Consider the following 12,189-nt stretch of genomic DNA (forward strand, 5'->3'; position numbering starts at 1 on the left):
TACAACAGTGTGAGTGTACCTTGTTTAATTGTTTCAATGTCATATTAAACATACAAAATAAAAGTATATACAAATATCTATTGGTGTTGGCTACTTTTAGCTGCATCAATATCGGATATCTGCAACAACAAAAAAGCCATATCGGTACACCTCTAATTACAGGTGCTTGCGACCCAGGGAATTTTTTCCCATGCCTATGGCCAACATAGTTTATTGGCAAGTTCAGCAGTTAACGTTAACCTAAAATTGCAGTGTCCTAAGTATAATAACTAATTATGAATATTACCAATGAGATGAATAAATCAGATGAAATGTTTACTTGCCACATCTACATGGCAAACTGCTTAAAGTAACAAGCCTAAAACCAAAATATAGGTGGATTAAGAATGGTATAAAAAGACATTCAGTGATTTGGATGAATTGGATTTAAAACCATTGAGTTAGTAAGTAAAATTCAACTATGTGCTAGGGGTAGGTAATGACCTCAAATTTCATAGATCACTTCTGAAATTATTCAGATAAAATATGGCAGAAAATTTGTACATTTTGAACCATGATGAAAGTTGACAATTGAAAAAAATGTAACATAAGTTTGTGGAATTTCACAGAATTTCATAGAAATCTAAAATTGACAGACTTACTGATTTTGAAATTACCAAAATTTATGGAGGAATATGCATTGAAATGCAACTTGAAAGATGAAACATGAGCAGTCATCTTTCTATCTTCAAATTTTTGTTGACAATTTAGGCTTGTTTCCTACTATTTGTAGCAAGTGTGAAATTGGAAGGTGGTACTCTAATAGTACAGTTACCATAATAGAGAAGTCAACTGCATTATAGTAAATTACTGTAATGGAGCATTCAGCTATGCAACCATACAATGCAACAAGTCACTGTAGAGAATTCAGCTACATTAGTCACCCAGTGGCGAGTTCAGTTATGCTACAAGTACCCTGTGTAGAATTCAACTACATTACAAATCACCCTGTAGAGAGTTCAGCTACATAACAAGTCACTTGTAGCAAGTTCAGATACTGTACATAACAAGTCATCCTGTAGAAATTTCAGCTATGTTACACCATGAGTTGCCATGCAGAGAGTTTGCTGAGCTACATTACAAGTTGCCCTGTAGAGAGTTAATCTACATTACAAGTCACTGTATAAATAGTTCAGCTATGTTATAAGTCACCCAGTAGAGAGCTCAGCTACAAACGAGGAAACCTGTAGACAGTTCAACGACATGTGATAATTTTTCAGAGTACAAAATGTCAATAATTACAAAACTTCAAGTGGACATGATTATATACCACATTATACAAAAACACACAGTCCTGTAATAAAAAGAAGGCAAGCAAAAAGGAAATCCCTAAACTGACCAATGGCTGGCTTTGGGGTAACCAATTGCAAAAAGCAGTGATATCTACAGCCTCACTGTGAAAAAGAGTTTGGCCCACCAAAAGCCAAGGTGAAAAATGTGATATCCAAGGTAGTGCCGATAAATGGTTGCGATTGTAGAGTAGGTTAATGGCTAAATAATTTAAAACCAACAATTCAGGTGAGCTTGGTGGTGAATCCTAGTGAAAGGAGGAGGCAACACAAATTTACATTATCAAGATTTTACCATTAACCTACCATCATAGCCATTTCTTGGCCACCATATTGACTTCACATCTTTTTCCTGGTTATTTGGGGAGGGCTGTGCCCTTTCCACACAGCTTGGCTGTTTTGGTATGGATTATCAACAATGTCGAAAATATGGTGTATCAAAGTTTCAGCCTATTATGGGCAGTAGTTGTGGAATTATATCACTGAACAATACAAATAGCAAAGAAAATTTACTTGCACACTAACTATACTGAAAGTAAACTACAGATAATTCACAACCATAATGTATGGTTTACAGAGTTGGAGTTTGATCATCATGAATTGGTAAAGCTACCAAATTTAGTTTTAGCCTTGTATTGACTTGCATGTACAAGTGTCAAAGAATCGTGTCCATGACATTGTAAATAAATGCATGTGACCACACATGTTATATGCATTGGGGCTACAGAAACAAACAAGGATATTCAAGCTCTTCATGAGCAAGGAAACAATGTGGTATATATGTAGGTTTAATATTAATACAAGACCTTTTTTCCCTACCTTGGTTAAATTTTAAATATTCTTCTTTGTAGCATGCATTATTTTCACCCGGGCTAGATAGAATTCTCTTGCCACCACCTTGATGTCAAGTGCTGGAAAACTGGATAACACTAGCAGCTGTAAAACATGCTATACAATGGCTTTGAGTCTGCTCTCAGAATAGGCCAAATCAATGCTAGCTGTTACAGAATGATGTATGATTGTTGTCCACTCAAGCACATGATTACAGACTGAACATCTTAACAAAAACAAATTTCATTTCCCACTTGTCTGCCAACATGGAACCCAACTTTAATCTGTAAACTGTTGTTCCCATGTCGTTTCTAGCTGAAAACAGCAGAGGAGCATATTGGAACATGGCAATGTATTTTATAAAGTGACAGTTTTGCTTGAAACAGTTTCCGTATAATTATGCTTGTCATGTTTCTACGCTGAATGTAGAAACAACTGAAGCAACAAAGGTAACACCACAACTTGGTGAACTACAAGTAGCTGAGGTGGTCTAGGTTAAAAAGAAAAGCGAAAAAGTCTAAAGAGTTGTTCTTCATGAAAATCATCAGAGAGCAAGATAGTAGGGTGAAAGTTCACTACATTGGGTACAGCCATAAATATGATGAATAAAAAGATCAAGCAGAAATTGAACTGTTAATTTTAGAAGAGGCTCAACTACAGTACTACAGAGTGAGGAATCCGGGGCAATTGCATCAACTCAGTATTGCTTATTTTCATTGTTTAGTGAACCTCATGTCAAGATTAAGAGTGACCGATCATGCGACAGAGAGTCCCCCAAAATCAAGATAGCAATGCCATTTGATTTAGTCTCATTTAATGGAAGTCTGAAGTTAGCAGGTACACCCTCAAGAGAATATAACATTGCAAAGTTTCCAACTACAAAGATTTAAATCATTTTGTTACAGTAGTGTCTAACTGGCACTATAGGGAGATTGATGAAAACAGGGATTATGGTTTTGCACTAATAGAAACATTTGATGTAAAAAGATGCCATTTATTGAATACATGCCAAGTAGTAATTCTCATAGTTGTGCCACCACTGACACTGAATACTCCCTCAGTGTTAGCTTTACTTGTGGACATGGTAATACTGAAATGTTTGGTAAAGATAAAAGCAATTTGTATAGTGAGAGTTGAATTGTGTGTAACATACAGTATACACAAGTATACAGTATTGTTGTAATGGAAACTATTACATTAACAATAAATGTTCATCTTTCCATTCATTATACTTATGGCTGCATAGGACAATGATGCTTGTTGTGGCCTACTGATCTGCATACTGAACATTTCTGTGTCTGCTTTGTTTGCAAGAATCCATGGTGCTCCAAAACCTCTAGCCGATTGATCTGTTTCAAGCTTTAAAAATCATGATGGTTAGAACAACGTTGATAAAAATTCATAGTGATATTGTTTACCTTCTCGAGGCCTTGCTGTGTGAAAGATGAAATATCCCCATGTAAATGTAAAAACTGTGACACATGCATGGAAAAAGCATGTACATAAAGGATGACGTCTTTTGATTGGTATAGATTTACAAAGTGAATTATTACCCAGCTTTTAGCAGACTTTTCAAGTTTATCAATATCATCACAGTTTGACTGTTGCACTAGAGAATAGAATTTTTTCCATAATTTCTGTACATTATTGTTATTAGGAAGCATGGGAAACTGCTTTAGAATTTACATTAGCGAATCTTCTCAGGTCCAGTGAGGTCATGACATTGCAACCGTTTAGATTCTTTGTCAATAAACCATTATTGGGCAAGTAAATTAGATTTTGCTGGGACCATTTAAAAATTACTGAAATGTACTTAACCGTTTCCCTTTTTTCCTTAGTTTGTAGTGTGCCTTTTGCTCCATGAAGGTCATCGGTAATCTGAAGATCCCATATCACTAATGTAATCAAAACATCAGATATTCTTAAAAACAAATGGAGGTGATAAATAACCATGGGAATAAATGGAAAGATTGGTTTGTTAGAGCAATTAAAGTGATGTGTACTATTCATTGACAACTTGGCTTTATCGGATATTTCCTGTATACTTCTTGCTCCATTAGCAGAATCATTTATTGACCATTGCAGGGTGATGTCAAACTGCTTATTTTTTGGGCATTTACACCAAATGCAAGCGTAGTTACTCATTGTGCTTTCCAGATCACAAACAGTAGCTAAAAGTTTTTGGCTTCCACCTAGAAACCAAGTCATGTGATAAACATTTCCGTCTATAGAAATAACTTCTATGTCCTTTGCTTCTCACAAATGTAGACCAGCCAATACAGTATTTCATCATAACCTTTGTTAATTGTAAATACACAATTGCTAGAAGCAGACTGTGCCTGCATGATTATCTTCCAGTACAGAAAAGCAAAATTAACATTTAGTCCTTGGGCTATTCTATAGTGCCATCACCAGTGAGCTTCATGTACTCTTATATTATCAGGAATGTCTTTACCATCCTTTGAAGCCTGCTTCATAAGTCTAAATAAACACAGTAAGACATAGTGGCAGACTTTGTTGCACTCCCACAATGTTATTAAGAGTAGGCTTTATATAAATCTCAGAAATTAGTGAAACTTTTTTTACTTGGTCACATTTTGGAAGAGCTGGAACAATGAAGATGAACTACTTTGTCTGAAATAGAAAATTTGCCCTTCACATACAATAAAGAGTGAGTTCTGTCATCTAAACTTTTCCTCTAGTCTCAACATTTTGATGGCCACAAAATGTACCAGTATTGATTTCAAATATGTCAACTTCAGCATTTTGCAATTCAACAGAAACCCTTAATTTCACAACCTCTTCAACATCATGCGCTAACTTGTTTTGGTTATTTTTTGATGCGTAGAACATTCTTTCCATGGTTTAATTGTTGAGATGGCATTTCTTAGATTCTGCTATGGCCTTGCTATTACTTTTATTCTTTTACTCTTGCTTTATTTACTTCTTCCAGAGCATCCACTGTACAAGTAGCAAACAACTAAATTTCCTGCCATTTTAGATAGTTTAACTTGATGTTGCCTGTGTTAGGTGAGCTCCAAAGGGGTGGGTGGCTGGGGCCAGGAGGCTGTTTATAAATTAAAGAAGAAGGAATAGGGATAAATTAGACCAAGTTATGGGCCATTTATATCTCAACACTGGCTAAATGAAAGAACATTTACAGTACAGGTCTTTAGTCAACATACAGCCATGGACAGAGCTACTTTAGGATCCCAGACCACTCATACAGATTGCCACCCTGCTTGAGAAAGGTAGCCAGCAAAACCAGACCACTCAAATCTAGCTGATTTTGATTGTGAAATTTGATAGTTCATTCATGTAGCTTTGTGTTCTTGGTGAAAAATCAAATATGCTGTCATGGGTGATAAAACTAGTTTCCCACAAATACTGTTGAATGCAGAGAAATTCTTAATCCAGTAGTGACTTGATCATCCAACTGCTTCAGCAATGTGCAGTCTACATGTAGGTGTGCACCACAACAGCTGTGATTTGGAGCTTCCTCTGCTTTCTATATAAACAGCAATACCCAATGGTCAACAAAAGAGTTCATCATGTAAGTTTTATCCCAATCAGGACCTGTGAGGAGACAAAAACACTTAAATTGTGAGCTGTTTACACATATCAGCTTGGTTAAGTAAATTTTTTGGTGTATAGATGATTGCAAGTGCATAATGTCGTGATTAGAATAAATTAGGAATTTTAAACTAGAGTAGGGATCAACTAGAATATAGTGTACCAATAAAAAGTACTGAAACAAGTTTGAGTTAGTATATTATGACAGCAAATTACTGTAACACAAAAAGAAGTAAATATCCATACTGTACTGTGGAGTTCCCATAATTGAAATGCAGAGTTGGGTGTAACTAGTTACTTTTGTAACTAAGTTACGTAACTGATTACTTTTAAAGTAACTAGTAATATAATTAATTACTTGTTTTGTAACTAGTAACTTGTAACTAGGAGTAATTGTCTGAAAAGTAACTAAATTACAATTGTAACTAATTATAATAGTTACATTGTAACTATAGCTAATTATGCTTTAAAAGCAAGAGCACTTCAATTTTTTTGCCACATATGCTTCAGCCACATTACATAGACAGATTCTGTGTACTGCTCTTTATGATTCAGCTTAAGTAACAGACGTAGCAATAATTAAAACTGATCTGAAATAGCCACAGAATTGTTATTTCAAGTGAACATATGTATTGCATCCCTTACTGATGCATATCTGAGCAAAATTCATGTTACAAAAGCTAAAAACAAGTCATAATTTATACTAAAAAAGTAACTAGTAACTAGAGTACTTAGTTACCTTTTGAAAAGTAACTGTAACTAAGTTACATGGGATAAAAGTAACATGTAACTAGTAACTAGATACTTTCTAAAGTAACTACCCCAACTCTGTTGAAATGCACAGTAGGGATATTCACTTCTTTTTGTGTTACAGTAATTTGCTGTCATAATATGTGACCCAGTCTGGGAAAACCGGTCTTATTGCCTACGTATTTAAAAGTATCGAGAAACGCCGGTTTTAAGTATTTAGTGTGTTGTAGTTCACCAATGGTTGAAGCTGTATGTACCAAATTTTCACACGTTTTACACCAATTCCTTACCTTTCAAAGCATCCACTGTGCAACTTGCCAACATCTAAGTTTCCCACCATTTTAGATAGTTTTTGAACCGTCTATCAGGTGAGCTTGAAAAGGGGAGGGAGGCGGAGGCCCAGAAGGAAGGAAAGAGGCTGTTCAAAAAATTGAAAAGGAAGGTGTAGGGATGAACTAGGCCAGGTTATAGGCCATTCAGGTCTCACAACTGGCTAAATGAAAGGCAATTCACAGCAGAAGTATTATTTTATTCAACACCACAGAGCTGTACAGCCACATACAGCCATCCCCTGGCTGACTAGAGCTCCTTTAAGGCCCCACACCGCATGTACGGATTGCCACAGGGCTTGGGAAAAGCAGCCAGCAATATCAGAACACTCAAGTATAGCTGATTTTGATTGTGAAATTAGATAGTTTATTCATGTAGCTTTGTGTTCTGGGTGAAAAATTGAATCTGCTGACATGGGCGATGAGACCGCTTTTCCCAGACTTGGTCACATATACTAACTCAAGCTTGTTTCAGTACTTTCTTTTGGTACACTATTATTATTATAGTTGATCCCTACTCTAGTTTAAAATTCCAAATTTTTTTCTTATACTTGTTTTTCTTTTTTTTACAACTGCATGGTGATCAATCTATGTAACTAGTTTGTTTCATAAAGATGAATTGATGTAGCTATGGGAAGTCAATTAAAGAAGACACCGTCAATTTTTTTTTGTTGAAAATAAACTGTAATTTTGCACATAGATTGGTGTACTGATGTTCTACAATGATTGATTTAATTGATTGATTTGTACATCTTATAAATTTAAGACAAGCATACAAGAAATATATAAGGGGCCTAGATGCAGGGGTACCAAGAATCTTTAAAGCAGCTGGAGCCCTGGCAAGGTAAGCACACACACTAAAATGAAACAAAACACCGGAACACATACATCAATTATTGGTTTAATTAGTTTAACAGATCTGACAGATCCCACAGTTCTGAGGAGCGAGCATTAAAAATTCTGTATGAGCAGGATATTGCAATTCTGACAGATTGATCAAACAATGCCGGGCTTAATAGCTCTGGATGGTAACTTGCATGCACAATACTTTGGTCAGCACCACAGGTGTAAAGTACCCTAAGCAACCAATCTCAATTGTAACAAGCTGGGCATACAGGCCAGTACATCAGTGTTCATAGCCTGTGAATGAAATATCTTAGTACAAAGAACTTACCACACAGCAAAGCAGTGTGCTAAGAAACACAAGCGATTAAACCATGCCAACTGAAGCGTGTACCTGTTCTGCTTTCGAGTTCTTACAGTGTATTTCAGGTTGGTTAGGTCAAATGCAGAAATATCACGTGAAAAGAAATAACCAATGAAATTTCATGCCAAACAGACAGCAATAGTTTAAACTGAAGGCTACTGATCTCACTGGCTGCTTTCAAGCACGTGACTTTTAATGCTTTGTTACTTTAGCCAACCAACTGGAAAAAACTATCCTCTACTCGTCATCTGGAACAGTTAGTTGAACTCAAACACACAAGAAACAACAAGTAACAGTATTCATAGAATGAAATACCTTAGTACAAAGAACTTACACAGCAAAGCAGTGTGTTACTGAAGAAACGCAAGCGATTAAACCGTGCCAACTAATATGCAAGTGCCTGTTCTACTTCAGTGCTAAAAACGAGTTATTATCCTCCAATCATCATCAGTTGAACTAAAACACATGAGAAACAAACAATTATAAACATTGTTCATAGAATGAACAAAGAACTTACACAGCAAAGCAGTGCGTTAAGAAACGCAAGCAATTAAAGTGTTCCAACTAATCTGTACGTGCCTGTTCTACTTTGCTAAGAATGAGTTCTTATCCTACACCTGTCATCTGGAACAATCAGTTGAATGCAAACACAAACACACGAGAAACAAATGTACCAGCACAGAAAGTAGAGCAGTGCGTACTAAATAAATTATTAGCAGGAAGACACTAATGCACTATCACGAATAAATGAACACTTTGCGTTGTCAGTAAAAAGAACTGGGGTCAAAGGAAAGTCCATGATGCGTGTATTGGTCAATCATACTACGATTAGTGAATCGCACATCTCAGGATGAAGCAACGTTGAACAGTGAAGAAATCAAACCTGTAGCTATATCCATTGTTGAGTTATGCTTGGATGAAGGCATCAGTTAGTCCAAATAAAATTCTGTTTAATAGAAAATTTTAAAAATTCCATAGAAACGTTTTGGAAGGGTTTGGAGTTGATCTGAAGACATTTTTGGTCTTGGCTGTGCCTAGCCAAAACTGTCAAGTTGCCATAAAGGGAAATTGAAGCTGGTTTAGGGTGATATTTTTGGCTGGAAAAGCCCAGTTCTGTATGATCCCTACTATACAGTACTACCATACTGTATGATTATTATTGTTAAATGTCTGTGTTACTTTCCACTGCACAGGATGGGGAATTTCAGATGAGCCAGTCTACCTTGGGATAATTGTTCTCATTTCCTGGATTATCATCCTGCTTTCCTTAACTTGTTTGGGATTACAATTGAGAAAATACTAGGTGTTAACCTCAGAACTTTTTAGCAAGTCTCCAACCATACATATGTATCTTTCATTCTATCATGCAGATATTTATTATATATTTCAGTTTAATTAATTTATTGCTAAATTATAAAACTTGTAATTAAGGAAATTTAAGGCATGTCCTGAGTCAATGCAAACTGTCAATTAATTCTATCAGTCTAGTAATCATCAAGTCTTTGTTTAAAAAATCAGTTGATGGGGAACTAACTAGACTATGTGCTCTTGTCATCCAATTAGCAAATGGTTTGAATAGTTTATAATTGTATCCTCTGGTTCTTGTAGATAAATTTGGCTGAAAAAAATAAGAAATGGATTCAAATTCACATTCTGATGGAGCATATTGGAAATCATTATCATATCACTTCTTCTACCATATGATAAGTGGGAAAAGTTTTAAAGCTTGTGACAAATGGTGAAAAATCAGTTTGTTTACCATTTTTATCATCTACAATATATATATATATATATAATAAAGAGACTTTTGATGTAAAATTTCAGCTTGATATCTTGCAGAGATATGGTCAATTTACTGTCTGATACATTACAAACTAACTTTTCAAAGTAATGCATCGAGTTCTGAGAGTGATAATGGTGACAAACCACTTTCTTTACAAATAATTATATATATAAAGAGATTTCTGATGGTAAATCAGATCTTTTTGTTCCTTTTCTTCAATTAAATGACGTGTATCATTGTATAAATACTCAGTTTTAATCATTCCATCACCTGAACAAATCACCCCATTTATAAGTTAATTGGTGTCCCACGCATTGTGAAATCACTACATGGTCTGATGAAATCATCCATATCTCCTAGCAGAAGGAAGCTTTGGTCGTGAAACTTCACAGCAAGAAGGTGGAATAGTTGCTTTATCCAAATGTGCGAAACAATAAAATTCAATTGAGTTTCCTGCAAATTTTGCATGCACCCAAAAGGATAGATTTCCAAAACTAAACCTCTCTAATTCAACAGCTGTAGTTCTAATCCAGAATACAGTGGTACCTCCCTTATCTGAACCTCTATTATTTGGGCACTGGGACAGCCCAAAGTAGTCATGTGGTTTGTAGTGTGTTGGCCATAAAAGTTTCAGTTAGATGAAAACACAAGGAGGGAGCCTAAAGGTTGCTGATTGCCTGTAAGGTAGCTTTTTTGTTCTGCTACATAACTTCTTCCTCTACCCATTAACCTCTATAGCACTAACTGATGGCAATAACAAGATTAGTTGTATTTAATTAGCATTTAAGCATGTAATATGGAGATTTCTTAGATATATAGACAGTACTAAGTACCAGACTGCCCAGATAAGAGAGATTCCACTGTGCCTTTGTAATCTGACACTGATTGCTGCACCAATATAATAAGAATTACTTACAGTATATATACTAGGTTTGAGTCTATCATGTCAGTGTATATTCTGGTACCCTGGCATAATAGCATCAGAATTCAAGGCAAAATATCACAGTTCACAGAACCTACCTTATAGATTAGAAATTACTATTTAAATCACTACACACATGTACAAGGAAAATAAAAGATACAATTGTTGTGATGAATACAATCCCAGGCTTGAGCTTTACACTCATGGTTCCCTTAACAAGTACAAATTATTCCTTTGAAATGTATACCGTAGGTAAAGTCAGCACAGTGTATTAAATTCAAATCTATATATAGCATATAATGCAACTGACATATTTAATTATGCTGTGCAGTTCCAAATAGCATAAAATCACAATAGACTCGAACATAACAAGTACACCAGCAATAATTTCAATATTCATAATTTTTACCTGTTTACAACATGTGCGACTGTAACTTTCATCTCTTGCATAGTAAAACATTGACCAATGCAATTCCTAAATAATAAATTGTGTAATGTAACTTTATCCACATAATTATATTGCGTCAATGCACACATTCACATGGATACATTAAAACACTACCCCTTATAATTATAGTACAAATACATGTACAGTAGAAATTTTAAGTTGGATTGGGGATCAAAGAATTATAGAGAGGTGCACACTGCACTGAATCATTAGGGATTAAATGTCCATTAGTACAGTATATTCCTGTTTCACTATACTTTTGTTATTCTCTTGTTTTCACTACTTTTTTTATTCTTTGATCCCTATTCCCACTTAAAATTTCTAGTTTTTCCTTCTACTTGATAATGTTTTTATAACATAGTAATGACTAATGAACCATGCATACTGCACCAAAAGAAAGAATGGCACCAGGCATGCCTAAAATTAATTTTGCCTCTGAACATACACCCAACAACCACTTACTGAAAAGTGCAGTGGCCAATACACTATACTCCACCTGTTAAACAGTGATACAAATGAAGGACAATATGAGAAGTGTCTCTGCAATCACTGTGGGTGATAAACGTAATAGCTACTATCATAGTATAATATCTATGCTATCACCACAGCCATAGGGAGCCATATCATGCTATCACAAACCAACACCTTGCATTGTCATTTGTCAGTAAAAAGAACTGGGATACTAAGGAGGACAAATGTAAATCTGTGATGTGTGTATTGTACATACTGCGGTTGGTGAAAGGCATGTATCAATGTTGAACAGTGAAAAATCAACCGGCTAACTTATGCATTGTTGAATTATGCTTGCATCAGTTAGTCAGTTAAAATTTAGTTAAAATTATGAAAATTTTAAAATTCCACAGAAACTTGTTGGAAAGATTTAGGGTTGCTCTGAAGGCATTTTTGGACTTGACTATGGCTAATTATAACCAATACCACTAAACAGTTTTGAAGGGAAAAATACAGCTGTTTTGAAAGGAACACTGTTATAAGTAATTATTTACTTTAATTAATCGTA

General features: G+C 35.2%; 1 protein-coding gene across 2 annotated transcripts in view; it reads left to right on the top strand.

Annotated features, from left to right (window-relative positions):
• LOC136238967 (ABC transporter G family member 20-like) overlaps window positions 1–9,402 on the top strand; it is a 73,609-nt gene extending 64,207 nt beyond the window's left edge. For both annotated transcript variants that reach the window (XM_066029689.1, XM_066029696.1), the window contains exon 22: window positions 9,212–9,402. In XM_066029689.1, coding sequence (XP_065885761.1) covers window positions 9,212–9,321 — 110 coding nt within the window. In that variant the 3' untranslated portion in view covers window positions 9,322–9,402. The remainder of the gene's footprint in view (window positions 1–9,211) is intronic.
• Window positions 9,403–12,189: the final 2,787 nt, after the last annotated feature.

Source organism: Dysidea avara, chromosome 1 (genome assembly GCF_963678975.1).
Source record: "Dysidea avara chromosome 1, odDysAvar1.4, whole genome shotgun sequence".
Lineage (NCBI taxonomy): Eukaryota > Metazoa > Porifera > Demospongiae > Dictyoceratida > Dysideidae > Dysidea > Dysidea avara.